Source organism: Orbicella faveolata, unplaced genomic scaffold (genome assembly GCF_042242905.1).
Source record: "Orbicella faveolata isolate gen_17 unplaced genomic scaffold, um_ofav_v1 contig_2, whole genome shotgun sequence".
In the NCBI taxonomy this organism is placed as follows: domain Eukaryota; kingdom Metazoa; phylum Cnidaria; class Anthozoa; order Scleractinia; family Merulinidae; genus Orbicella; species Orbicella faveolata.
The window spans coordinates 23,795,929-23,820,862 of record NW_028301547.1 but is presented as its reverse complement, the minus strand read 5'-3'; the positions used below and the strand labels follow the sequence as shown (position 1 = coordinate 23,820,862).

Genomic DNA, 24,934 nt, shown 5'->3' with positions numbered 1-24,934 from the left:
CTTGAGGGATCAGGGAACGTCGAATCCAGCTAGGTTAAGGCTGGAAATGTTCCTTTGCAAGCGAACTAAAGAACTAAGACAAAAAAAAAAATATTCACCGAAAACGCCGATGAAAACGGTTTCAAAAAATTGGAGTCTTTTGAAAACGCTCCGTTTTTAGTGTGGACAGATAAAGACGAGGGCTTTTGAAAATGGTGACCAAAAAGGAGTCATATGTTGTCGCTTCCATCAGCGTTTTCGGGCGTTTTAGTGTGGAAGGTAGGTAAAAACGCACAAAAAAGTATGCGTTTTCGATGTGTGGAGAGGTGAAAACAAGACGAAAACGCTAGTGCGGGCGAAAGTATTTTTCTTCGTTTTGGCCGAGACGGAAACGGATATACTTTTAAAAACGCATTACGGTGTGGTCGGGGCCATAGACCTTAGGCCTTAGACCTTAGGTCCTTATTCTTCGTTCTTTGCCAGCTTCTCAGGCCAATGTAACGCGCTTTCGGCGAGTTATCGTTGTGTGGGTTTCACGGGGGAGGGGGGGCGGGGTACTCCCTTATATGGGCTATATAGCATGTGTGGCCCCAAAGGGTATGGTTTTTCAGCCGTTTTGGTCATAAATAGGTACCGATTTTAGTTGATTTTGGCCATTTTGATCATAAATAGGGTATGGTTTTTGCACTCTAGCCTTGATATGGGTATGTTTGTAAGTAGAAGCCACTTTTTCATCATTATCGAAGAGGAAATCAACAAAAGCCCTTCACAAATTATGTTAACGGTAATTTAACATTGGTCTGAACCAGGGAACTAATCATAACGCAGGTCAGAAACAGGGTTTTGATTTAAGGCTCATGTCATAGATAGGGTTTCGAATTTTTGGTCGGGTCATAAATAGGGTAGGGAATATCGCAAATTTTAGTCATAAATAGGGTAAGGGTTTTGGGACGCGGGCCGCACACCCCCACCCTATTTTTCTAGGAGTAGCCCCCCCAGGGGTGGGTTTCCACTGCTAAAAGAAAGACAAAGCCACACACTGATTTCCGGAGTGCCCGCCGCTGGAAGCGAGTGACTCCACTGAAATTAACCCTGCCGACTCAATTCCTCTAAATTTCCTTCTTTCAGCAGTAGAAACTCGCACAACCGTTTCATCCTGAACACACTAAGTAAGACCAAGGTCCTTGACTTACACTCCGAAGCAAAACGACGAGCATCCGCGACCTTTTTATATGGGAAACCTCCGCTCCCCCCCCCCTCCCCCCGGGATGAAGAGAGGGAGGCTGTACAAAGGTATAATGCAGAATACAAGGAATGCGCATGGCTCATTCAGAAGAGCTAAGAAAATGAGAGAGACTCTTCCCCGTCTGACACTACTGCAGTCTAAACTAATAATAAGCAGACACTTGTGTGTCCAATCTTCGATTTTATTAGATTTTCTTTTCATAAAATACTTTATAAATCGTGTTGCTAATGGCTAATGTACTAACACGTTTATTGTTTCATTTCAGACCACAGTTAGTCATTATAGTGTGACTGCTTGAGCTGGACCAGTAATGTAGCCTGCGTGGTAGGTATTCAGAAGGGGAGAGAAACCCGATCGTGCTTCACAGACTTCAAGTTTCCCCCTCTCTCTCCCCTTTGAATGCCAGCCATGCAGGCTAGACCAGTTGGAACAAAGTTAACAAATCACATGATTTGAGAACAAGGGATGGTGACCCATGTTCTACGATGTTACAGAATGCAAACTGCTGTCCTACAAAAAGAAATTGATACCCAACGGAGTTGCAGATGTTGCGGATCATTCAGGAAATGCTGTCATTTTCTGATTGGCTAGTTTTAATAAATTCTAACTTTCAAGAAGTTTTCAGCAGTTTTGGTTTGGCCATCTCAATGCAAGTTTTCCAGCTAAATTTTTGAAGTAAAATTAGTAATAATTTGTGATAATTTGCCACAAAAATGTATACCACATAGAGGCATAAGTGGTGTATAAATTCAAGGATAACAGACCTCTCCTTGTCTTGAATCCTTGGTTTAAATTTTAATGTAGTGCTTCCACATATTGGCTTGATTGCAAAAAGGATCGGCATTCATTTTTCTCAGTTACCATTTTGATTGGTCAGTTTTCTTCCAAAGGCCCAAATCAAGTAGAGTCACACTGTAAAAACATGCAAGAATTGTCCGGGACTGAATCAGGAAATAACTCTATTCAGAGGTAAAATGACTGCTGCACTTGAAGTGCATTGATTCATCATCGATTTATTCCCTAAAATACTAGAGTATACTTTTTCTCCCCAAAGGTATGATGTAGTAAGGAAATATGTAAATAGCCAGTAGTAATGCAAATAACTTACTGAGCCTTTACCATGTAAACTCTGCAGTTCAAAACCTGACTAAAAACAATGGTTGCACTTTTGGCCACAGTCAATCATCATTACAATGACAACCAATGAACTTTGAAAAAACAAACAAAATGGATCAAGATCTACCAATCATAACCCACAGATGTGACCTTTTGAACCCCTTGAAGTAAACATCTGTTTCCTGGGAGGTCTGCTAAGATGATCGATGGCAGCAAAATTGAACAAAGTTTGCATCTTATTAAAAGGTGCAGTAAGTCATAGATTCATAAATTTCAGCAGGACATTCAACTGAACTTTACAAAAGTCATAATTTTGATACTATGCAATGCTATTACCAGAGAATTCTCATTTTTGAAAGTAGGAAGCCATGTGATCATTTTCACAGTTCAGGAACTTCTCTAGAAAATAACAACCTACGCAGCTGCCTATTATAGTTGTCTCCTTACTATTACATGTGACAATTTTGATAGACAATGATTACACTTCACTTCAAAACACCAACTGAAAATATTTACATGTTATTCATTTTACACAAAAACTGTCACCACTTACATTTCTCTAGCCTGAAATGTCGGTCATCTCCTGCCCTCAGCCAAATCCCTGGGTGAGAGAGACAGAAGATGAATGACATTTAAAACTCTGTTATTTTGACAGATCGTTTGACATTCACCTTATTATCGTATTGTAGGAGGGGGAGATTTAACCACATCAACCTGACAACCACAATCTTGTCGGCAGGTGGTAGTCGGGTAGTGGAACAAGCCTGAAGTGCAGGGATTATTTTGGAACAGAACGCTAGATAAACCAGGTTTTCAATGCTGCTATCTTGGATTATTATTGGATGCTTTGACCAGTAGAGGGTTGGGGCAAATTTTCCCTTGCCCCTATCCTCCACAGTTACAAAATCCAAGATGGTGGCCTAATAAGAAAATGTGCAATCGCATGCCCAAAATATGCCTGCACTGCAGGTTAGTTATAGGGTGGAGTTTTACTTTATTGTGACGGTCCATCACCTAAACGATCACCTAAACATTACTTATAAAATTTTACCGTATACTTTACTTCACTAAAGAAGCCTACAGTTATGAAATGACATTTCCTTGCTGTCACAGTTTTCAGAGCTCAAGTGTTGAAATTCATAACTAGAGAACAATGAGCATTATTTAATACAAGTATATTAAAAATGTTATGATTGTTAAACAATTAGAAGTTTTACTTTATATACACTTTCTGTCATCCCCATGCTTGTGTCTTACAGTAATGAAGAACTAACTTTCCATCAGCTCCAAAGCACTAAAGTCAAAAATGTGAAAGCAATAAAAATTTCATCAGATCAGGTTTTTTACGTGTTCCCGATTTACTTTAATTTCTCAAGTGTTTCCACACTTGAGATAAATATAAACAGAAAACATGCTTTACTTCTTTTTGAGGATACTTTGAAGAAAATAATGTAGAGTCACTCACTTATCCTAATCATCAACTGAAAAGATAAATTTCTTTCCCTTGTACAATCAACATGTTCTGCTAGTCTTGTGGCCTTACAGAGTTCTAAACAAACAGGTTTTATAGTAATAGATGTCCAACACAGGTTTTAGCATGGGCATTCTTGGGGCCGATTTACACAGTGGAACCTTTGCATGTAACAAGCTCATGACTGGCTTACGTGCACAACAACTCTAAATTTGCTCTTCTTGGACAGTTATTTACTTGCCTAAGTTTACTATTTCCCCTTGGAATCACAATACATCAATAGAAAGAATGCCTGAGTCCTTGTCCATAGGGCAAGTGGTGTGAAATTTTACTTTGCCTGCCAGTAAAATCTACTTATTCTGGTAAACCAGAAGGGAAATGTTTGGGTTCGGAATATAGGGTACTCTCTAATTAATTTTAGAAAACAACCCAAAGAAAATACATGAGCTGACTGGTTTAAAATCGTGTTTCCATAATTTGATAGAAACACAGAACTAGCACGAGCTGTTGACGTAATGATAGAAACACTCATGGAAGTTTGGGAGAACTTGAAAATCTCCCACGCTTTCATTGGTGTTTCTATTAAACAATTAGATTATGAACTATCATGCATAGAAATTGAGAGCTGCATAATCTAATAATTTAATAATTATTGTGTTAGTATAAATCTACTAACTTATTACATGAAATGTGAACATAACATGACGACAAAATTAAGTGACTCACATTAAGTTACTGTTGACATATATGGTCCTGCTGTTGCATTTGCGTTAATTTTGACATTACTGTACCTTTGAGAAAGTTGGGTTACTAAACTCAAGGACATGTTAAGTAACACTGCCAAGAAAATAAATCGTGTGTTACTCAAAAATGCGACGTTAAAGTGATTCAAAATACAAAATTTTAGCCAAATCACGGAATTTAATTGTTGCAAAATATGCGCACCTCAAAATCGCGAAATAAACGCATCACAAAAATTTCATGTAAAAAAGTAGTCATTCAAAACTTTATCTAAATCCTCTACACATACACTTTGAAAACACAAAGAGGCAGCCGCCATCTTGTCAACAAGCGCACACTGCTAAGCTATTTATTACCTACAACAGAATAGATAGTGAGTACCGTAGTCAATTAGAGAAAAGCACTTGTGATAGTAGAGTAGTAGATTAATATACTAAAACTCGATAGAAACAGGTAATGTTTTCTATTTCTTAAATAAGATGACCTACTCACATCATATAAGTTCTGTAATGTCTGATCAGGAGTTGGTGCAAAACACTGACCTACATAAACAAACTGAAATGAAAGATGTATTGGAGTTAGCACCAAGAGAGCTCTAACACCTACACCATATAATTAAAAGATTTCAATGAAAGTCAACATATGGATTTGCACATGGCTGGAATGAAAAATTCCTGGCTGATGTACAGAATCGACCATTAATAACAAAGAAGTGACAGTTAGTCAGGGATGTCGTTAAGGGTCGTAAAATACAGCCCCATTATCAAGATCAAGCGAAATTTCACCTCTCAACTAGGACTGTTTTAATCATTTTTCATTTGATTCTGGATAATTTGGTTTTCCCAGTCTGAGATGTAAATATGCTAGTTTCACTCTGGTAATTGATCAAAATCGATAATAACATTTGTCTCTAACCAGTTTAGTAAATTAGTAAATATTGATCTGCCTCACTCTAGTCATTGATCATCTGACCCCAGCTCTTGGATTATTGATATTTATTTACAGATCGTTAACATTTATTGATTATTTGACCAGTTGATAAATAATTATCAAATAATATCCAGTAATATTGATTGAACACTTAGGCTTTTGATAATTGATTTTGATCAATTTGTAATGGGCTTGAACATGATGAAAAGACCAATAATTACAGAAACATCCTGGTATCTAAGAGATTTTACACCCTTTGTCAACTCACCAATGAGTCTTGTGGCTCACATTTGATGTACTTCCTAATAAATTCTATAATATATGCCACTTGTTTTGATCCATCCACTACCCATTTCTTCTTCACCATAATAGGGGCATCTCCAGCAGCTTTAAGCAACACTTCCACTGCAACAGAAGCAGCAGAAACAACACAGTCACACAATTTAAGCTATAACCAGATCATGTGTATTGAAGGCATCCACAGTCGAGTGTCAACTGATACTCAATTGAGATTGATACTCAATTGACACTTGATCGGCATCCCTGTTGACACTCAATCGACACTCGCTCAACATCTCGGTCGATAATCAGTCAAGAGTCGACTAATTTTCGCAGACACGCCATTGAGTGCTGATTGATACATACAAATTATTATATGGCTGTGTCTCACAAGGACTGGGAACTACCGAATTCACGAATTTGATTGGCTGAAATCGATATTGACCGCGGTCTAGATTTTCCCATCTAGACTGGCATCTGTAGACCGGTCTCATTTTGCATTGAAAAAGTAGCAAACTAAAATACAAAAATGTTCACCATTTTCTTTTATTTTCTTCTCAATCATTTATGGAAGTGCCAAAAAGCCTGATGACAAAAAAAAAAGGGGTAAAGAGCATGAGCAAATTTTGGCAGGTTTAAGTTAAGCTCATCGCCGTTCGCAAGCAAAATGTCAGCAAACCAGTTACATTAAATGAATTAAAGTTTTCTTCTTTGCCATAAAATAAACATCTTATTAACCGAGCTAAGTCGGTCTGTATAGGAGAATCTTGACCTCGGTCGTGTGTACAGACCTCGGTCAAGATTCTCCCATACAGACCTCCTGCTCGGTTAATAAGAGCTAAATATCATAGAAGACACTTAGGCTGATTTCAGCTACTCACCTTTCTTTTTCAATGATTTCTTCGACGCTTCACTTTTCTGTGCTTGATGATTGTTTAGAGGTAGGGCTGGTTCAGACATTTTTCGTTGCCCTTCGGCCATATCACCGCCATTCTCTTCTTGGACGCCTCTTCCTCCGGCATCCGCCATATTGCAGCGAGCTTTTGCCAATAACTAGGTGGTGTAACAATCATATAGTTTATAGCAAACTACTGCCGTTACACCACGTATCTACTCAAAATATCGCAGGCTCAGATATAAAAAACAAAATGGCGGTTAGAGGTCTGCAAACTTTGCGTCTTTTGTTACAACACTAAGAGACAACGACCATAGAACAGAAATGCCTCGTGGAGTGAAAATTGAACGCCCCCCACCAGCTGAATCAGTCGAGGTGAAACAGTCATTCTTTTTTTTTTCTTGATGGTTAGCCTTGGTGTCACACTGATATGTGTTCGTGATATTTAAGTCTTATCAGTCTTATGTCCTGTCTTAATAATGTGTGTATCCGTCCACACATACCACTAGTTTTAAGCTTATGTGTATCCACAGAAGCGATACACAAAACACTGAAGAGTGAATAATTTACATGGTGACAGCCATTGAGTTTGCCAGGTAAAATGAAGAATAAACTTCGGGACATTTTCATCTCATATCCACTCTCCCCCCCCCCCCCCCCCCCCATTGACGAGATTTAACCATTTGACGCCTGCATGAAATTGCCCATGACCCACCCCTAATTCCCTGGTGTGTTTTGAAATATTTCAGAGAGAGCAAAAGCACAAAAATAAACCATACGCGCAGTAACCACAGACACAACATCAGGTTTCAAGACATTGTTTATTTAAAGTGGAATAAATGAAGGGCCAAAATATTAAAAAATATCAACAAAAAGAATTCAACTTGATGCGTAAAATTGATAAGAAAACAAATTATAATTTCTTTGCTGTGCGACAAAAGCCGAGAAAATTGAATTCCGTAAATCCTTGAATTAACGCCGCCCCTCGAATAAGTACCCCCCTCGAATAAGTACCTCTCCTATCAGCCAAAATTTAAAACAAGCACCCTCCTCCCATTTTTTGGATGAGTACTGAGACAGCAAAGGATGTATAGCTTTCATCTTGTAGTATTAGATTTGTATATTGTTTCATTTTGTGAACATGTTAAGTACTAATGGTACTCTGATTTAAACTTTAGGATCAGCTTTTTATGTCGATAAACAGCTTATGTTGCTGTTTATGTTGTTGTTTATCATGTCAGGGCACCATTTGGGAAGGTATTTTTGTTTAAAACAGGGTATGACGTTTAATGATAATTTTTATTTTTTAAGTGGAAAGTCTAAAGTCTGAAAACGTTCAGTGTCTACTTTTAAATTTACATTTGTTTTTAGCCTTGTGATAGCATATTTTATTTTTTAATTGTGACTTTTTATCATGATATGTGAAGCACTTTTGAATATTGTATATAACTAGCACTATAAAAATGTATTATTATTATTAAAAAAGTGTTTTTTATCATTACCCAATGAAAAGCCCTTAAATTTATATATTACCACTCAGAAAATATTCAGAGATCAAAAGATGCCAAACATTTTTAATAGTTTTTCTGAGACTTTTAGAACCTCTCATGTTCACATTAGAAATAAATAAAGTAAATCTAGTCCTACACATTTTTATCCCTTTGAAACAAGCTTTAGAGCACTTTCAGAAAATTTTGCCCATGAGGGAGTAAGCTTTAGAAAATTTTAAGGTTTAGCACTGATACAGTGACATAATGATTGATGCCTAAGGCCATATTTGTGTGTCGGTATGCTGCAAGATTTGTAACCCACAACTTAAAGATCTTTGGACTGGTGTACATACACCATGTAAATTGTGTGCCAACTGGTATTTACCCCACCTGGTTCTTATTAATCAATGGTCTTATGTAATGAAAAATGTTTTATAATAATTAGCCTCTGCAGGCCTCTACTGTTGTAATTCTTCATCCTGGTTCAACCTCCATGTGGTTGGGTCGTGCCACTGACCATCTGCCACAGAGCATTCCTCATGTTATTGCTTGGAGAAAACCTTCGCAGTGCACTGCTGATCTCCCAGATCAAAGCTTACTTGTGAGAGATGGACTTGATCATCCTGACAGCGAAACACAAAAAGAGCTTGCTCTCAGTGTTATAGAACAAGCTATTTGGTCAAGGAAGACTTCACCTGGCTCTCGGAAGCATCAAACAACAGTTTCACAGGTGAGGGACAAGCCACTTCACTCTTTAAATGCTAGGATTAAAATATTCTGATTTCCACATACATTTCATTTGTGTTAGTCATGAGAATGTTAACTTGACTACTGGTACACTGTTCTAATCGCATATCAAAGTGCTTTAGTAGTAGTGGTAAAGCAAGGCTCTAATGCGGATTTAACTTTTATTATGTGGGGAGAGACTATTATGGTGTATAGTTGAACCACCTCTCCTCAACGACCAGTTTTCCAAAGTACCAAATATTTCCAAGTCAAGTCACTATATAATTTGGAACCTCTTGTAAGTGACCACCTCTCCTAAGCGACTGCGACCACTTTTAGAGCTATAATTTTGAAATTTTCTTTTGATTTTAACCTCCCGTAAGTGACCACTTGACAGATCATAGAGCTGAAATTGGATAATAAGATGTTGTACATAACATTATCGTATTCCTGGGTAGTACAACTGACGGACATTTCTCAATAGGAAAATCTGGATTCTTTCTTGAAATAGACTTTTCACATGGATAAAACATTGAAACACAGGCCAAGTCTCTGCAGTTACCATATGCTAATAAGGCCAAATTTTGACCCAGTGTGGTCTAAGCTCTCATAAGCAACCACCTCATGTAAGCGACCACCTAGGTTTGACATTTTGGGTGGTTGCTTGCGGGAGGTTCGACTGTATTTGCATAGATTACAGAGGTAAAGGCAAATTATCTGTACAGCATACTGAATTAAGAAAACAAGGCTGCAAAAAAAAAAAAACAATAACAACAGCTATGCTTCACAGGTGTCAGCATTTAATGCCAAGGTTGACGCTGAGCTTCACCACGGGGATGAGTCATCAATCAAATGGACAGACACCAGCTCAGAACCTCCTTTCATTGTTGGTGAACCTGTAAGTCCAGTTCTTGATTTTGTTTAAAAAGTCTAGACAAAGTCTGTGTAATTAAGAATAGGTACAATGATGAGACAGGAATAGAAATAGAATAAACATGAATGATTATAAAGTAAAACATTTTTGCAAATAATAAGTTGATCTGTGTGAACTATCATTCTTTGAGCTTTCATGTACATAAATTGAAGGGGTATGTGAAATAGAGCCCTAAGTGACTTCTGGAAAATTTCTAGGCAGCCAGGATTGAAATACATACCAGCAGTTTTCACAGTTTACTCTGGGTTTAGTTATTGTCTCAAAAAAGTAGCAATTACTACCAGTTCTTTTAGACCATAATGAAGACAAGAGTAAACTGTATAAATGGCTGGGAGGTATTTCAATCCTGGTTACCTCAACGTTTTCCAAAAGTCACTTGGGGCTTTATTCCATTTACCCCTTCAATTGATGTTAAAGTAATAAACTGAACCTTAAATATTCAGTGATGCAAACAATTGGAGCTGGGAAAGACTTAAAGATAAGATACAACCAGAGTTTGAAGTTCAGAACGTAATGTGAACAAATTTTATTGTTAATTACTCAAGCTGCAATTTTGGTTTCCATTAAGGGTCATTGGCTTCCCATAAACTCTTTTTTGTACTGTTTGCAACCTCAGGTAAAACTTTAGAAAGGTTTTTCTTCTTATATATACATATTACAGCAGTGCATACCTAAATGGTACATGTACATGTATGTATATTGTGTTTGTTAGAGTGTTATTATTTAGTAACAGTAGTAGTGAACCAAAGTGCAAGGTGCATTTATCAAATTATTTCAGGCTCTTTACATTCATCCCAATGAACCATATACCCTTCACTGGCCGGTGAAAGGAGGACATCTGAATCTTCACAGTGGAGCAGGAGGTTCACTTACAGCAGTCTGTGCTGATCTAGAGACCCTGTGGGCTTATGCTATACAGACTGCCTTGACTATTCCACTACGTGATCTAGGGGTTGGTATGAAAACTCATGATATAATCTGAGCAAAATTAACTTTGATAATATAGAATATAGCATTCTCTGGTAAGAAGTATTGAAAGACATAAGATTTCAACAGGTGGTCTTCGACGGATAAAAATTTGCATCACTAATGCACAAAACTGGGATGTAGTCTGTTTGAGTTTCGGCACCTCATTTTATTCTGCTAATGTAGTTTCACACTTTCATTTCTATATATAAGTTGCCAATCTTGTAATAATTTGACTGTTGTCTTGGAAATGCCATGTTTTTTCATTGCTACTGTTTATTCTAAAATAACAAATGGTTATTTTATTAGTACTATCGAGCTGTTTTAGTGGTCCCTGACTCTTTTGACAAGAACCATATCAAGGAGATGATGAACATCTTACTTTGTAAACTTGGATTTTCATCTGCCATCATCCACCAGGTAAGAAGGGGAAGTTAAACTGTAAAACAGTAATTATCACTCTGTCATTGTTAGCAGAGCTCTATTGAATCAGGGGTGTATCCAGGAACTCCTGAATGGGGGGAGGGGTGTTTGCAGCCCTCTCAACCCCTCCCCTTGACCCACCTGAGCCTCTGTAAAGGACAATGAAGATGCACCCTGCAGAAAGGTCAGCATCTTGTGCTTCACAGTATTTTTTAGTGACCACTACAGTCCAGTTCTGGCCACTAGCTGGTGTTGTTTTTGGTAATCCAAAGTTCAATTTCTTGGCTGTTTTGTAAATAGCCAACTGGTCTGCCTCCCTGCCACTTGAGATTTTTAACCATGTCATGTTTACATTATTTGTTTCATGTGATAGTTAGTTTCCATTTGTCCTGAAAAGCCTTGCACTGGAGACCATGAGATTCTGTCTGTATCTGGAAGACTCATGGATAATAAGGGAAAGTTGGCATACATGCAAAGTTCTCTTAGTAGAGGTGGCTAGTTCACGTTGCTTTATGGTTTGGTGTGCGATATACACTGGTGTAAAAATGCTCCACTGATTTGAATATGTGTCCTTGTGTACTTGAAATAAAATGTTTCAATGGCTTGTGATTGACTTTTGATAAATACATGATTGTATCCAGATCTGTGTCTGTATTTAGGGCATATGTTCGAAGTAAATGTATGAAAATATACCTTGACAAAAATTGCTCACTAAATCAAACTGAATCTTGTTACAGTCAAGGAAATTGTTTTCTTTTGTCCCGTGAGAGTAAATTGTCTGGTCTAAGAGAAATCCCAGCCAAGCCAGGACTTAAACCTGGTTCAATCTAGAATCCAGTATGTAAGGCACTAATAAAAAAGGACAACTACCCTTACATTCATGTTGTCAATCTCTGTAATCAAAGCTTTGTTTATGGCTTATAGGAGTCTGTGTCTTCAGTGTTTGGTTGTGGTTTGAGTGCTGCCTGTGTAGTGGATGTTGGAGACGAGAAGACAAGTATCTGCTGTGTAGAAGATGGTCTTGTCATTCCAAGTTCACGGTAAAACTATGTTCAATTTTCAATTTCATTTTCAACCTGTGTTTTGATATATATATGTTTTCAATATACATCTTATATTTTAAAAAGCCCTATGGTTTTACTGTGCAACCTTAGTCATAGTGAAAACTTGCATGTCTATATTGACTTTGTACAGAGTTACCTCAGAGAGTAAACTTGATGAACAATCTTGACAGAACCTTAATTGTTAGATCCTCTCTCGACCACCTTTCTTCAAAAAAGTCGCTCAGGAATCTCAGGAGTTTTCTTCAAATCCAACCTGAATCCTGTCGTTGTCAAGTAGTAGAATGAATCTTTATTGAGGATACCTACTTCAGCAGAGAGTGCTTTACAGAGGTGTCCTCCAACAAAAATTACAAAAGACAAAACTAAAGCAATGTATGAAATACAACTATATATGTATAAATCTAATAAAATAGATTCCATCTTGCTGTGTGTCTGTTCAGTAATTGATCACAGATGATATCAAAATGTGGTAAGAACAAAAAAGTGGCACCCAAGGCGATGATGTTCTTTCTACATTTAGACATCTGCAGTCCCAAATATTAGACTTGAGCCTATTTTTATGCCACAAGCAGTTGTCTTGTATTTCCTTTCTTTCACATGGATAAGTACTTCTAAGAATGAAGCGAAGAAAGTCAAAGTGATTTGTGCCAGGCTTGTTATTTTGCAAGAGCTGATTCAAGTGTTATTTTAGATTGTGGCTCCAGTATGGAGGGAGAGACATCACAAGATCCTTCTACTGGCTGTTGAGAAGAGTAAGTAATGTTCAAGGGCTAAAATCTAACCAACTGTAAAGTCATGACAGAGATGATGCATCATACACATCGCATGGCACATGGTGTAGTGGATTGAATAGCTTCTTGTACTTGGGGAGTTCTTTTCAACGTTTTATTTAACAATCATCCTCAAGTCATTGTCAGACACTTCTCTCATGTCTGTCTCTCATGTCTGTCACCTGAGGTGTCTGGCTCACAGTGGTGTCCTCTTTGAGCGAGTCAACTGTACCCCTTGGGTGGCACTTGAGCAGCCTTATTCTCAAGGTCTCGTTTTCCTGTCCCCTATCACTCTAGGGGACAGGACGCAAAGAGAAATGGCACTAAAGTGGCATCTGCAACTTAAACATTCAGATTGAAGACCCGTGGGACCTTATGAGTTTAGTTATAATGATTAAGAGCAGAGTACAATGAAGCTAATACATTTTATCTCATTTGTATTAAGGTCAGCTTTCCCTACAAAGAGTGTGATATCAACAATAAGCTTGATGTACTTCTTTTGCACGAGTTAAAGGAAACGTTCTGTCATCTAAGTCAGGTAATAAAGTTTTTGTGTTCCACAAGTCATTGGATTGGCTCCATCTAAGAGGCCTTCAGCATATAAAACTATCCCTTAGTTATAATCTTTAACTTTTACAAGTGGAGGACGCTGCCGGACCTATAAGCAAGGAGAATTTAGGATTGATTTTGAAACGGATACTTGTAGCTGGCATCTGACTGAGAGTGTAACTTAAGAGATCAGGGGCTTAAGAGCCTGGCTCCCCTGGCTCCTTATGTATGGAAAGAAATATGGAACCTAGGCCATGACTTTTCTACAGTGTTCAAAACGAAAGTGAGACCTCCAGCAAAGCTTTTAGACGCTTTATGGCTTCATTTTGTGGTCTATAAGAGTGTAGACCATAGAAAAATGCGGCCAATTTGTTGGTTAAAATTAGTAGCGAAACTTTACCAGCGAGTTACAAGGAAAATCAGTGGGGGGATTGCGTTGGCGCGTGGCAGAGCCAAAGATACCTTTTTCTGGTTTAAGCGGATGAGTTCCTCGGAAGTTTTGCCTCGAAGGTCAGTTGATACTTTCGACTTTCATTTATTGGCGATGTCGCGACAGCTTATCGTTACAAGTTGTGTTAATGTCAGTCACGGTCTGCATGTATGGTCAAATCAACCATGATCTCGAAGGATGAGCGCGCGAGAATACAAGTTTTGACATTTTTTGGTTATAGGTAATCCTACGTGTACCTCACTCGACTTTTACTATTTTTTGCTTACTCAGGATATTGTTGGTGGCCAAGTGCACGAGTTTCAGGTACACCGTCCTTTCGATACGCCTCGTTCGTACCAGTTGAAGATTGGAGATGAGGCAATTGAAGCTCCTATGGTATGTGCAAAACACTCGCTGGCTTGAAGTGGTATTCCTATCGGTTTTACCAAGAGATTATCAGATCATATTCTCTCGGTTTTACATAGTAGTGCCACTAGTGTGATTTGCTTGCCGTCGGCCTTTTCTTCCTTTTTTAGGGTTCGATGACCAAACTCGTGAACGCGAAGGCAAAAAGGCGGTATGCGCGTGACGGGGTTTGGGCGAGACGATATCTTCTCGTGCGCGCTAACCTGTTCCAGGCATCTTAAACCCTCGCACCTTACTCCCTTCTGATTGTCGAGAAACGAACAGGCTCTAAGCAGCCTGCAATAAAAAGGTTTGATTCTGTAGAACTTGTCTAAGAGCTGTTCCTTTTTTCTCAGGGGATGTTCTTTCCTCAGTTGTTTGGTATTGTGGGTGAGAAGTTGGTTTTCACTAAAGATCACCAATATGATGACCCAGAAGACTTGTGTGATGACCGATACTTACTTGAGGTAAGGTAACCGGCAGACCCCGTGGGGGACGGGAAGGGGGACTCCTATGCTATGCGATGCGACGCGACGCGATGCGATGCGACGCGACGCGATACGGTCTCCGTCTCCGTCAGGGGTCTGGCTTTTGTTAGACGCTCAAGGGGGGAAAAGTCACACCCCTCCCTGATTAAGCGCCCCGTTTCCAATAATGCCACTCCACTGGGGTATCAGATCGTTGTAAACCACTCGGGGGTTGAATTTAAATTTTGTCGTCCGATTCTGTCTGTCATCAAATTTTCCGGTCTTCCGATTTTGTTAAGCACTCTGAATACAGACCAAATTTGATTCTGCTCAGTTCTCTGTGTGACTGTCGTCATTTGTGTTATAATCTGCAGTCACAGAGAGGCCAGGACCAATCCAGTAAGTCATCAGGCTCAAAGGCTGGGCCAAACACCGAGTCAGTCCCAGACCCTGATCAGGAAATAACAACAACCTTGAAGACTGGTAACAAACAGATGAAGCTTGTCTCTGAAAAGAGCCTGGGTCTAGATCAAGCCATACTTCACAGCATCAATTGTTGTCGTAAGTGGAGTACTTTAGTGCTACAGTTTGTCAGTTTTTGTAAATGCACACTTGTAAGTTTTTTTGAAAAGTCTCATTTCCTGTTGTATGATGGTATATGTTAACACAAGCTAATAACATTGAGAGAATTCTCCCAACAGGAGTCAGATGTATACCTTCATATTCTGCCACTGAGCCGCAGAAAACTTGAGGCCATACAGCTACATGTAGACTTCCTACTTTAACTTAGCACTGCTATGGCTTAGCTACCACGAGTCTTCTGTAGTTCAGCGGTAGAGCATCCGGCCGGTATGCGTAAGGTCCTATAGGTTCGAATTTTTTTTGCAGAACACGGAAATTTTTTTTTCTGAGTAGTTTGTGTAGTTGACTGACTAGCGTCTTATGAAATCTCCTTATTAAAATGCTATACTCACAATTTAATATTGAATTAAGCAATAGAGCACTTTTTCCGTGTTTACATAGCCTAATCTAAACACGAGGAGGGTTCGGAGAATTCGAGACAGTTATGCAAACCCTCGACTGCGTCTCGGGTTTGTATAACTTTCGAGACTTTTCCCAAACCCCCAAGTGTTTAGATGAGGCTATGTAAACACGGAAAAAGTGTCGAGGAAAAGGTTGTTGTTATTCATCGTGGTAGATGCAATAATAAAGTGTATTATCGTTTGTCTCACGATGTAGTCACTTGAGATGTAGATCGCGACGTTTCGACTGCTTACTGCTAGTCTTCTTCAGGCGATAAGGTCGACTGATTGCACGGTATCATTTATATCACAAAGGTCGGCTGTGATTGGTGCATTTCGATCCTCCTATTGTTCCATTATTCCGGCGAGTAGCTGTTCCCTCAGTGGTCCGCTGTTGTACCGTTCTCCTGCTGTTGTGTTTCTTGATCGTGGGTATCCATGCTTCAGGAATTTCAATTCCACTATCCCTGTTGATGTTGTTAGGGTGAAGTCTTATGTGAATAGCTTCCTTGACCCTACGTGTGTACCAGTGAGGATCTCGATCAATAAACTTGACCTCATTCCAGATAGGATAGTGGCCGGTCTCGTGGGTGTGTTCAGAAACGGCGGAGGTCTGGGTTCGGGCGAGTCGTATATCCCTGTCGTGTTCTTTGATCCTCTCCTGCATAGATCTCCCTGTTTCCCCGATGTAGACTTTGCCGCACTCACAGGGAATCCTGTAGACAACACCATCTTGTTTAGCCGGGTTGACGGTGTCCTTTGGTCGCACTAAGTGTGACCGAAGTGTCGTGTCGGACTTAAAGACGGTGCGAATGCCTTGTTGTTCTAGGCAGCGGCGGAAACTCCTTGGACATAAGGTAAAACGGCGGTGGATTTAAATTCCGCGACAGGCTCTCTTCTTGGGGTTGTTCGTGTCTTTGTGATCTTCTGTACAAAAGAGGAGGGATATCCGTTAGAAACAAGTACAGATGACAGATGTTTCTTCTCTCCAGCGATTACTGATGGTTTGGTGACGAGACGTTTAGCCCGGTCGTACAGACACTTCACAATACCGCGCTTTACTGAACGAGGGTGGTGTGAATCATACGCTAGGTACTGATCAGTATGTGTTGGTTTCCTGTAGACACTGGTGGTAAGGCGGCCATCAGGTTCTCTGTAAACTGACGTGTCGAGAAAGGCGATCTTGTTCCCTGTGAGTGCGGCAAAGTCTACATCGGGGAAACAGGGAGATCTATGCAGGAGAGGATCAAAGAACACGACAGGGATATACGACTCGCCCGAACCCAGACCTCCGCCGTTTCTGAACACACCCACGAGACCGGCCACTATCCTATCTGGAATGAGGTCAAGTTTATTGATCGAGATCCTCACTGGTACACACGTAGGGTCAAGGAAGCTATTCACATAAGACTTCACCCTAACAACATCAACAGGGATAGTGGAATTGAAATTCCTGAAGCATGGATACCCAAGATCAAGAAACACAACAGCAGGAGAACGGTACAACAGCGGACCACTGAGGGAACAGCTACTCGCCGGAATAATGGAACAATAGGAGGATCGAAATGCACCAATCACAGCCGACCTTTGTGATATAAATGATACCGTGCAATCAGTCGACCTTATCGCCTGAAGAAGACTAGCAGTAAGCAGTCGAAACGTCGCGATCTACATCTCAAGTGACTACGGAAAAAGTGCTCTATTGCTTTTATAAAATATTTCTGAAAAATACGCGCGAATCTAAAACGTCACTACAGTGTTTACATACTCTCATCTTGACACACCTATCGACCAATGAGAGAACGCGTAGTATCTCAGTTATTTTGTAACATTGAATTGTTTCGATTATGAATTTTCACGCACAAGTAACAAGCAACGAAAGGTCTCTGCTACCTCGTTCCCAGGGTCCTCTCTCTACTTTCTCGAGGGAGGAAGTGAGAGGACCCTGGGAACGAAGTTAAGATCTCTGTAGTGTCACGTCATCAATGTGGAATTTAATGGTTCTTAACTCTTAGCGGACGATATCCTTTAAATAATCACGTGACAGGAGACTTCTATTTGTCAGAGCATCCTGACGTTTGACTCTATTTCCTGTAGCTACCGAGGAAACCAAACGTAAGATGTACAGCTCAGTTCTTCTAATTGGGGGCGGTTTCATGTTTAATGGCGCCCAAATCGCTTTACAGTCTCGACTCCAGGCCAAATTACCCGCGTCTCACCGCAAACTCGTGGATCAGGTTGAAGTCATTGCCAGACCCAAGGTAAGTTGTTTCACCCCTGTCAGGTATTTGCTATAAACTGTGTTTGGCTGAAAAGGGAATGTTACCTTTGATTGACGAAATTAAAACTAAATATGGAAAACAATTTTTTTTTTTGCGTTGGGACAACATTTTTGGGTAAATTGGAAAGAATCTTTAAGAAACTGGAATATGGAACATCTGTGTTTTCAAGGTAGTCTATGCATGGCAATCCATGCGAGTGATTCCCATCCTCATTTCCTAATATCGATTCCTGCGTCTGTCAAGGAGTGTGGTTTTCAAAATCAAACCGTTAGTATCTCTCCCGCCTTGTTGCCCACATGGGGAGAAGGAACTGACGATTTCCTGTGATCTTATAGGGCTATTACTGCAGGGCAATAATATGTCGCAAATTCAGTTTAAAAATTTGTGGGATAGAGTATTCATGGTGTCTCCTCAGACAGGAGCATAAGCAGAAACACAAGGGTCCAACACGTTGAACCTGTTTCGGAGTGCGTGCGCATAGTCTTCTTTCCTCGGTCAAAAACTAATTTTAAGCAACGATTAGTTACTGCCGTGTTTTCTGTCAACTTGTTCAAAATGCAGCCACAGAATCTCGATTTCAGCGAGTGTTGGAGTTGCCAGCTAATTCCCCCAAAGGCTGCTTCAACAAAAATCTCTCCTTGTTCTTCAGATCTTTGCTTTTTCGGTGTTCTCAATTCTGAAAGGAACTCAGTCCCGGTATTTGAGTTATTTTGGCCACGGACAAAATTATCCTTAAATTGAAGGAAACCTGAAAATAGTAGTTTACTAACATACAAAAACACCACAGAGATAATAACAAACCATAAAGGAACAAGGATGGTTAAGGATGGCGAAGATTAACACGGATTACAAACGACGAGCCTGAAAAATTTAGGCTCAATTTTTGAACATGCACACACCGTGAAGTAGCTGCTTTAAAGGAGTCTAGTCCAGTTTTCGTACTTCTTCTAAGTTTTTCGTCATGTTTTTCCTGTAACAGGAAATGGATCCGCGGACGATTTGTTGGAAAGGTGGTGCTGTGCTTAGTATCCTGGACTCTGCTCAAGAATTGTGGATCAGTCAACGGGAATGGATATCGATCGGAGTCAGGGTACTACGGGAGAGGTCGCCTTTCATTTGGACAATCTGTAGTTAATAATCGTAGGCTACACTACTTCTGAGGGGTTTTTCTTTGGCTCTGTACAAGGGTGGCCTTGTTCTGAGACAACACGATGATGAAATTGAAGAAAACGGATGTAAAGTGACTTTAAAAAACTGGAGAAGAGATACGAAATGACTTTAAAAAAGAGCGATATTGCTAGTAAAAAGTGTTGCTGAAGTGACTTGAGGAAAGAACAGTGACATAACGTGATTTTGATAGGTTAAAGGAGCTCAATCACGTTATTTTGAGTTATTTTGGCAATGTACAAAATTAACTTTAAATTAAAGGAAATCTGAAAATAAAAGTTTACTAAAATAGAAAAACACCAAAGAGATAATAATAAACCATAAAGGAACAAGGATGGTCAAGGATGGAGAAGATTAACACGGATTACAAATGACAAACTTGAAAAATTTAGGCTAAACATTTCAAGATGCGCAAACCGTGATGTACTGTAGCTCCCCTAAAGAAGAAAAGTTGCTTCAAGGTCAGGATAAGAGACTTGGACAGAAACGTCATAGTCAACCCCCATAGTTCTTAGGTCCCTTTACTTCGTTGCGGCTGATTGGGGTTGGGTCTCGTTGACCCCCAATCGAAACTCCAGGAAAAGTACTACAAGAATTAAGTAAATATTCATTGGCAGTGCCTCGAATGAAACAAGTTTCCAAGTAACCAGATTGTAAAATCGTATCGACAGGTCTTCAGACAGCTGTCACTGCACGCGTTTTGTGTAAAAGATTCAATCACTTTGGATTTATGGGAAAAGCTTTTCCTTCAAACAGGAAACCTTTACGCCAGTAGTCCTTACTCATTTTAAGTACCACAAAATATCAGAGTGTTTCGCTGAGATCCTTTCGTAGTGTGCTGGCATCACCTCAGTACAACTTGTTATGTATGGTAGCTTAGGTTGGCTAGCTGGTCGCCTCGGTACTAGGGTGCACGCTAGCCTCGTTATGATGTATATAAAGAGAAGAACGACTTTCGAAATAAACGGTTATTTTGTTCTTGTGGTACGTTGTTGTCCACCTGTTGAAACACAACTGACTTGCAAAGCATATCTTCGTTTAAATAGCTGTACTTCAAATGGTAATAAAATTGATGTTTAGGACATCAACCATTGGACAGAATTGTCCAAGAAAAAAAAAATACTATGACTGTGAAAGCAATGTTTTTCTCCTAGTAGTCGGAACTGGTGTTGCGGATATGACGAGAAAGAAAACCGAGCTCGTGGGCGTGGAACGAGCCAATAGGGAGAAAACCAGAGTGAATCGAGTGAGCATATTGGATTGGCTCATGCTTAGCGCTCGTATATCAAGTTATGGATGCAAGCGAGAAGTTTGGAGAGCACGAAAGAAGCCTAATAGTAGATAGAGGCACTAGCTTCTTGAGTGCTCTCCAAGTGCATCCATAACTCGATACACGCACAGCTAAAAGCATGAGGGAATTCTTTCGTTATAACATAGCGACAACAACTTGGACGCTAAAACATGTTTTATTTGTGATCGACTGCAATTAGTTCTCACGATGCACGGCGAAGGAAAACAAAGGTCATTAGGATCCTAACAGGCCACCATCAGTTGAGCAACGGTTGGCCGAAAGCGCTTAACCTGGTTACTAAAATTGTCAATGAAAAATTCGCTTCTTCGAATTAACTATAATGAAAAGGTAGGTAAACAAAGTCAAAAAAAAACTCCATGAAACTTAAACAAAAGGAACTTGCACGAAACGCAGCTAAATTGAAATTGCACACGTCATGTCATATACGCACGGTCATGCTTATATTAAAGAATGGGTTCATGCTTATCGTAAGGACAACTCTATCTTCTTGAGTGCTCTCTAAGCTTCCCAATTGCATCCATAACTCGATATACGCACAGCTAAAAGAATGAACCAATTCTTTTATAACATGGCGGTGCGTATATAACATGACGCGTACAATTTCAATTTAGCTGCGTTTCGTGAAAGTTCCTTTTGTTTAAGTTTCGGCAATGTGAAGATTATTCTGAAAAATCCAAACCCTACTTCGAGCCTTTGACGTTTGCCAAGCTAAGGTGTTTACTTAAACTGTTTGTCTACATTTTCATCGAGTAGTTTTGACTTTGTTTACCTACCTTTTCACTATAGTTAATTCGAAGAAGCGAATTTTTCATTGACAATTTTAGAAACCAGGTTAAGCGTTTTAACTGACCCATTTTCCCAAGTGTGACCCATTTTACTAAGTGTGATCTATTTTCATTATTGGGACTTTTTTCCAAGTGTGACCCATTTTTTCAAATGTGATTCATTTTTACTAATGTGACCCACTTTTCCAAGTGTGACCTATTTTTCCAAGTGTGACCTATTTTTCCAAGTGTGACCCGTTTTTCCCAGTGCACCCCTTATTTCGAAGTGTTGCCCGCGTTTTCAAGTGTGACTTTTTCTCCAAGTGTGAAACCTTTTTTCCAAGTGTGATCCACTTTTCTAAGTGGGACAATTTTTTTCCAAGTGTGACTATTTTTTCCAAGTGTGACCCATTTTTAAAAGTGTGAACCTTTTTTTCCAAGTGTGACACATTTTTACAAGAGTGACCCTTTTTTCCAAGTGTGACACATTTTTACAAGAGTGACCTTTTTTTCCAAGTGTGACACATTTTTACAAGAGTGACCCTTTTTTTCCAACTGTGACACATTTTTAGAAGTGTGACCCTTTTTTCCAAGTGTAACCCATTTTTTCAAGTGTGACCAGGGCTCCTGGTGTGATTCTTTTTTCTAAGTGTGAAAAGCTTTTCTAAGAGTGACCTAGTTTTCGAAATGTGACCGTTTTCTCCAAGTGTGACCCATTTTTCTGAGTGATTCATTTTTCCAAATGTAACTCTCTTTTCGAAGTGTAATCATTTTTTTTCCAAGTGTGACCCGTTTTTAACAGTGTGACCCTTTTTTCCAAGTGTGACCCATTTTCCAAGCGTGATCCAGTTTTACCAGTGTGACCCTTTTTTGCAAATGTTACCCATTTTTCCAAGTGAAGCCCATTTTTTTTGCAAGTGTTTCTAAGTGTGGGCCATTTTTCCAAGTGCGCCCCTTATTTCGAAGTGTTACCCGCATTTTCAAGTGTGACCCCCTTTTTCTCCAAGTGTGAATCCACTTTTCTAAGTGGGACAATTTTTTTCCAAGTGTGACTATTTTTACCAAGTGTGACCTATTTTTTTAAGAGTAACCAGGGCTCCTGGGGCCCGTTTCTCGAAAGCCCCGGAAACTTTTCGGGCCCGTAAAGCCATTTTCAGTTCGTCTGCATCTAAAAACGGAGAAGTGTATACGCCTGAAACTTCTTGTATGAAGGGAACCTCTGTTCATATTAAGAATATGTGAATAAAACAGCTCTGTAATCGTAAGGTTCGAGATTTTGCTATGGCTTTCTGGGCCCGAAAAGTTTCTGGGGCTTTCGAGAAACGGGCCTCTGGTGTGATTCATTTTTCTAACTGTGAAAAGCTTTTCTAAGTGTGACCTATTTTTCCAAATGTGACCGTTTTTCCAAAGTGTGACCCCTTTTTTTGAGTGTGATCCATTTTTCCAAATGTAACTCTCTTTTCGAAGTGTAATCATTTTTTTCCAAGTGTGACCCGTTTCTAGGAGTATGACCCTTTTTTCCAAGTGTGACCCATTTTCCAAGCGTGATCCATTTTTACCAGTGTGACCCTTTTTTGCAAGTGTTACCCACTTTTCCAAGTGAAGCCCATTTTGGCAGCTGTTACCTATTTTTGTAAGTGTGGGCCATTTTTCCAAATGTGACCTCAGTTTCCAAGTGTGACCTTTTTTTGACCCTCTTTTTGCAAGTGTGACCTATTTTTCTAAGTGGGACCAACTTTTTTCAAATTTGACCTATTTTTCCAAGTGTGACTCTATTTCTCAAGACCCCCTTTTGCAAGTGTTACCCATTTTTCTACTTGTGAAAACGTTTTCTAAGTGTGACCTATTTTTCTAAATGTGATCTATTTTTCCAAGTGTAACCCTTCTTTCCAAGTGTGACACTTTTATCCAAGTGTTGACCCATTTTTCCAAGTGTGACCCTTTTTTTCAAGAGTGACTCTCTTTTCCAAGTGTAACCGTTTTTTCCAAGTGTGACCCATTTTTACGAAAGTGACCCTTTCTTCCAAGTGTGATCCATTTTTCCACGACGGGACACACGGGGCTTCTACTGTAAGTGCCGCAGAGAAATGGTAGGAAAATTATCCTAGAATTCCTTACATATTCTCGTCTTGCGGCCAGGGAAGGCGTCATAATCTGTTTCAGTGACATGTCGATGATATATAAAAAATAAACCAGAAAGGGCCGATGGAATATGAGACAAGCTTTAAAATGAAGTCACGATATTAATAGTGCTTTAAAAGTAAATAGTGCGTTCGAGTCATTTCCGATGTTTTGAAATGATGGCGGACTCTACCGACGCCTATAATCTGGAACAAAACAAGGTCATTATATATCGGATCACGTCTAAAAACACGTGAAGAAAGACTTGAACAGGAAAAAAACGTGAGCGGACAAAACCGGGGAATGCCGATAAATCAAGTAGTCCCGCAATGATGAACGAATTACACAACATGAACCTTCCTCTGCTTCTCCCCCTGAACCAAGTTCAGATCTACGAACTGAACTTAAAGATAACAAAGTGCCTACGAATGGATGTTGAGCGCGGCGAGCAGACGTAAATGTCTTGTTTACCCAATGAAAGCCATCCCAATGAACTCTGAGCTTACATCGAGATGCTTGTCCGGACGTAAAGGAGCGTTTGATTAATCAATCTAAAACAGATCTTAAGGAATAAAAACCCAGATGATCTGGAATACTTGTTTGAGTGTGTCGCCATGTCGTTGGCAGTAGGAGCCACATGCAGTATTATCATGCTCGGCAATTGAAGTTATTGTGTAGAAAATATCGCACAATTACACAGCCGAGGGCAAAAAGAAAAGCGCGAGGATAAACTTAGTACATGGAGCTGAGATAGATTGTCAGTGCTTTAGGTGATCATGCACGGCTACCAATGGCCTGGCCAATCGTTCGGCCAATGTCTCGTACACGCAACGAATCGTCAAAAGTCCATAAGTAACGACCTCCGAAAGAAGTGAACCCACCCCCCATCCCCTGAAAATAGAGGAACTAAGATTCAAAAGTATAATTATTTTTCCACTCAGTAACCTGAATAACGTACGATAAACTGATGACGATTCAACTAGGTAAGGTATAGCTAATTCCAGGAGTCGTAATGAAGCGCCCTGGTAAAACAAACCCCGCAAAATTTCCATCAAGTAACAAGAAGGTACTAACAGGACCTTTTCTTCAAATTGAAATTACTAAATTAACAACTTTGCACCATTTTTAGCAGGAACGCATAAAAAGAACGTTTAATCAAATTGAAATTAAAAACTCGACCAGAGCAGTTAAATATTTATAAAGCAGACTAACGTAGCAGTGCATCATGAACAGTAAAAATAGTTTAAGGTATCTTACATCACAGTCTACATATAAAGGGCCCACCCATGTGCCAACAACATAAATTTCAACTGGATCGAAGAATTTCTACACGATTTATAAGAACTCAGTCTTTTTACGAATTACACCCACAGCCTTAGAGGAAT

The 24,934-nt window shown here is 39.6% G+C and overlaps 2 protein-coding genes across 3 annotated transcripts; one reads left to right on the top strand and one right to left on the bottom strand.

The window, feature by feature from the left end:
- Positions 1-1,385: 1,385 nt before the first annotated feature.
- Positions 1,386-6,820, bottom strand: LOC110055136 (autophagy protein 12-like). 2 transcript variants are annotated; one of them, XM_089288962.1, is made up of 5 exons: positions 6,644-6,820; positions 5,752-5,888; positions 5,046-5,108; positions 4,604-4,649; positions 1,386-3,635 (listed from the first exon to the last, which is right to left on the bottom strand). In XM_089288962.1, exons 1-4 carry the CDS (start codon positions 6,789-6,791, stop codon positions 4,629-4,631), a joined length of 369 nt encoding a protein of 122 aa, XP_089145088.1. In that variant the 5' UTR covers positions 6,792-6,820; the 3' UTR covers positions 1,386-3,635; positions 4,604-4,628. The 2 variants fall into 2 exon arrangements, with proteins under 2 accessions (XP_089145088.1, XP_020617174.2); XM_020761515.2 differs by lacking the exon at positions 4,604-4,649.
- Positions 6,805-20,339, top strand: LOC110055133 (actin-related protein 8-like). The gene is made up of 13 exons (XM_089288944.1): positions 6,805-7,032; positions 8,593-8,877; positions 9,664-9,771; positions 10,586-10,759; positions 11,083-11,193; positions 12,121-12,236; positions 12,952-13,012; positions 13,476-13,568; positions 14,301-14,405; positions 14,771-14,881; positions 15,256-15,442; positions 18,001-18,164; positions 19,165-20,339. Exons 1-13 carry the CDS (start codon positions 6,982-6,984, stop codon positions 19,318-19,320), a joined length of 1,722 nt encoding a protein of 573 aa, XP_089145070.1. The 5' UTR covers positions 6,805-6,981; the 3' UTR covers positions 19,321-20,339.
- The last annotated feature ends 4,595 nt before the right edge of the window (positions 20,340-24,934 follow it).

Excerpts from the sequence above, each read along its gene's own strand:
- LOC110055136 (XM_020761515.2), bottom strand. The coding sequence starts at position 6,791 with ATGGCGGATGCCGGAGGAAGAGGCGTCCAAGAAGAGAATGGCGGTGAT. Across the intron at positions 5,109-5,751 it reads GTGAGCCACAAGACTCATTG|TTTGTTTATGTAGGTCAGTG; the intron begins GTGAGTTGACAA and ends CTTTCATTTCAG. Across the intron at positions 3,636-5,045 it reads CATTACAGAACTTATATGAT|TGCTTTGGAGCTGATGGAAA; the intron begins GTGAGTAGGTCA and ends TTTTGACTTTAG.
- LOC110055133 (XM_089288944.1), top strand. The coding sequence starts at position 6,982 with ATGCCTCGTGGAGTGAAAATTGAACGCCCCCCACCAGCTGAATCAGTC. Across the intron at positions 10,760-11,082 it reads TTCCACTACGTGATCTAGGG|TACTATCGAGCTGTTTTAGT; the intron begins GTTGGTATGAAA and ends TTATTTTATTAG. Across the intron at positions 13,569-14,300 it reads CGTTCTGTCATCTAAGTCAG|GATATTGTTGGTGGCCAAGT; the intron begins GTAATAAAGTTT and ends TTGCTTACTCAG.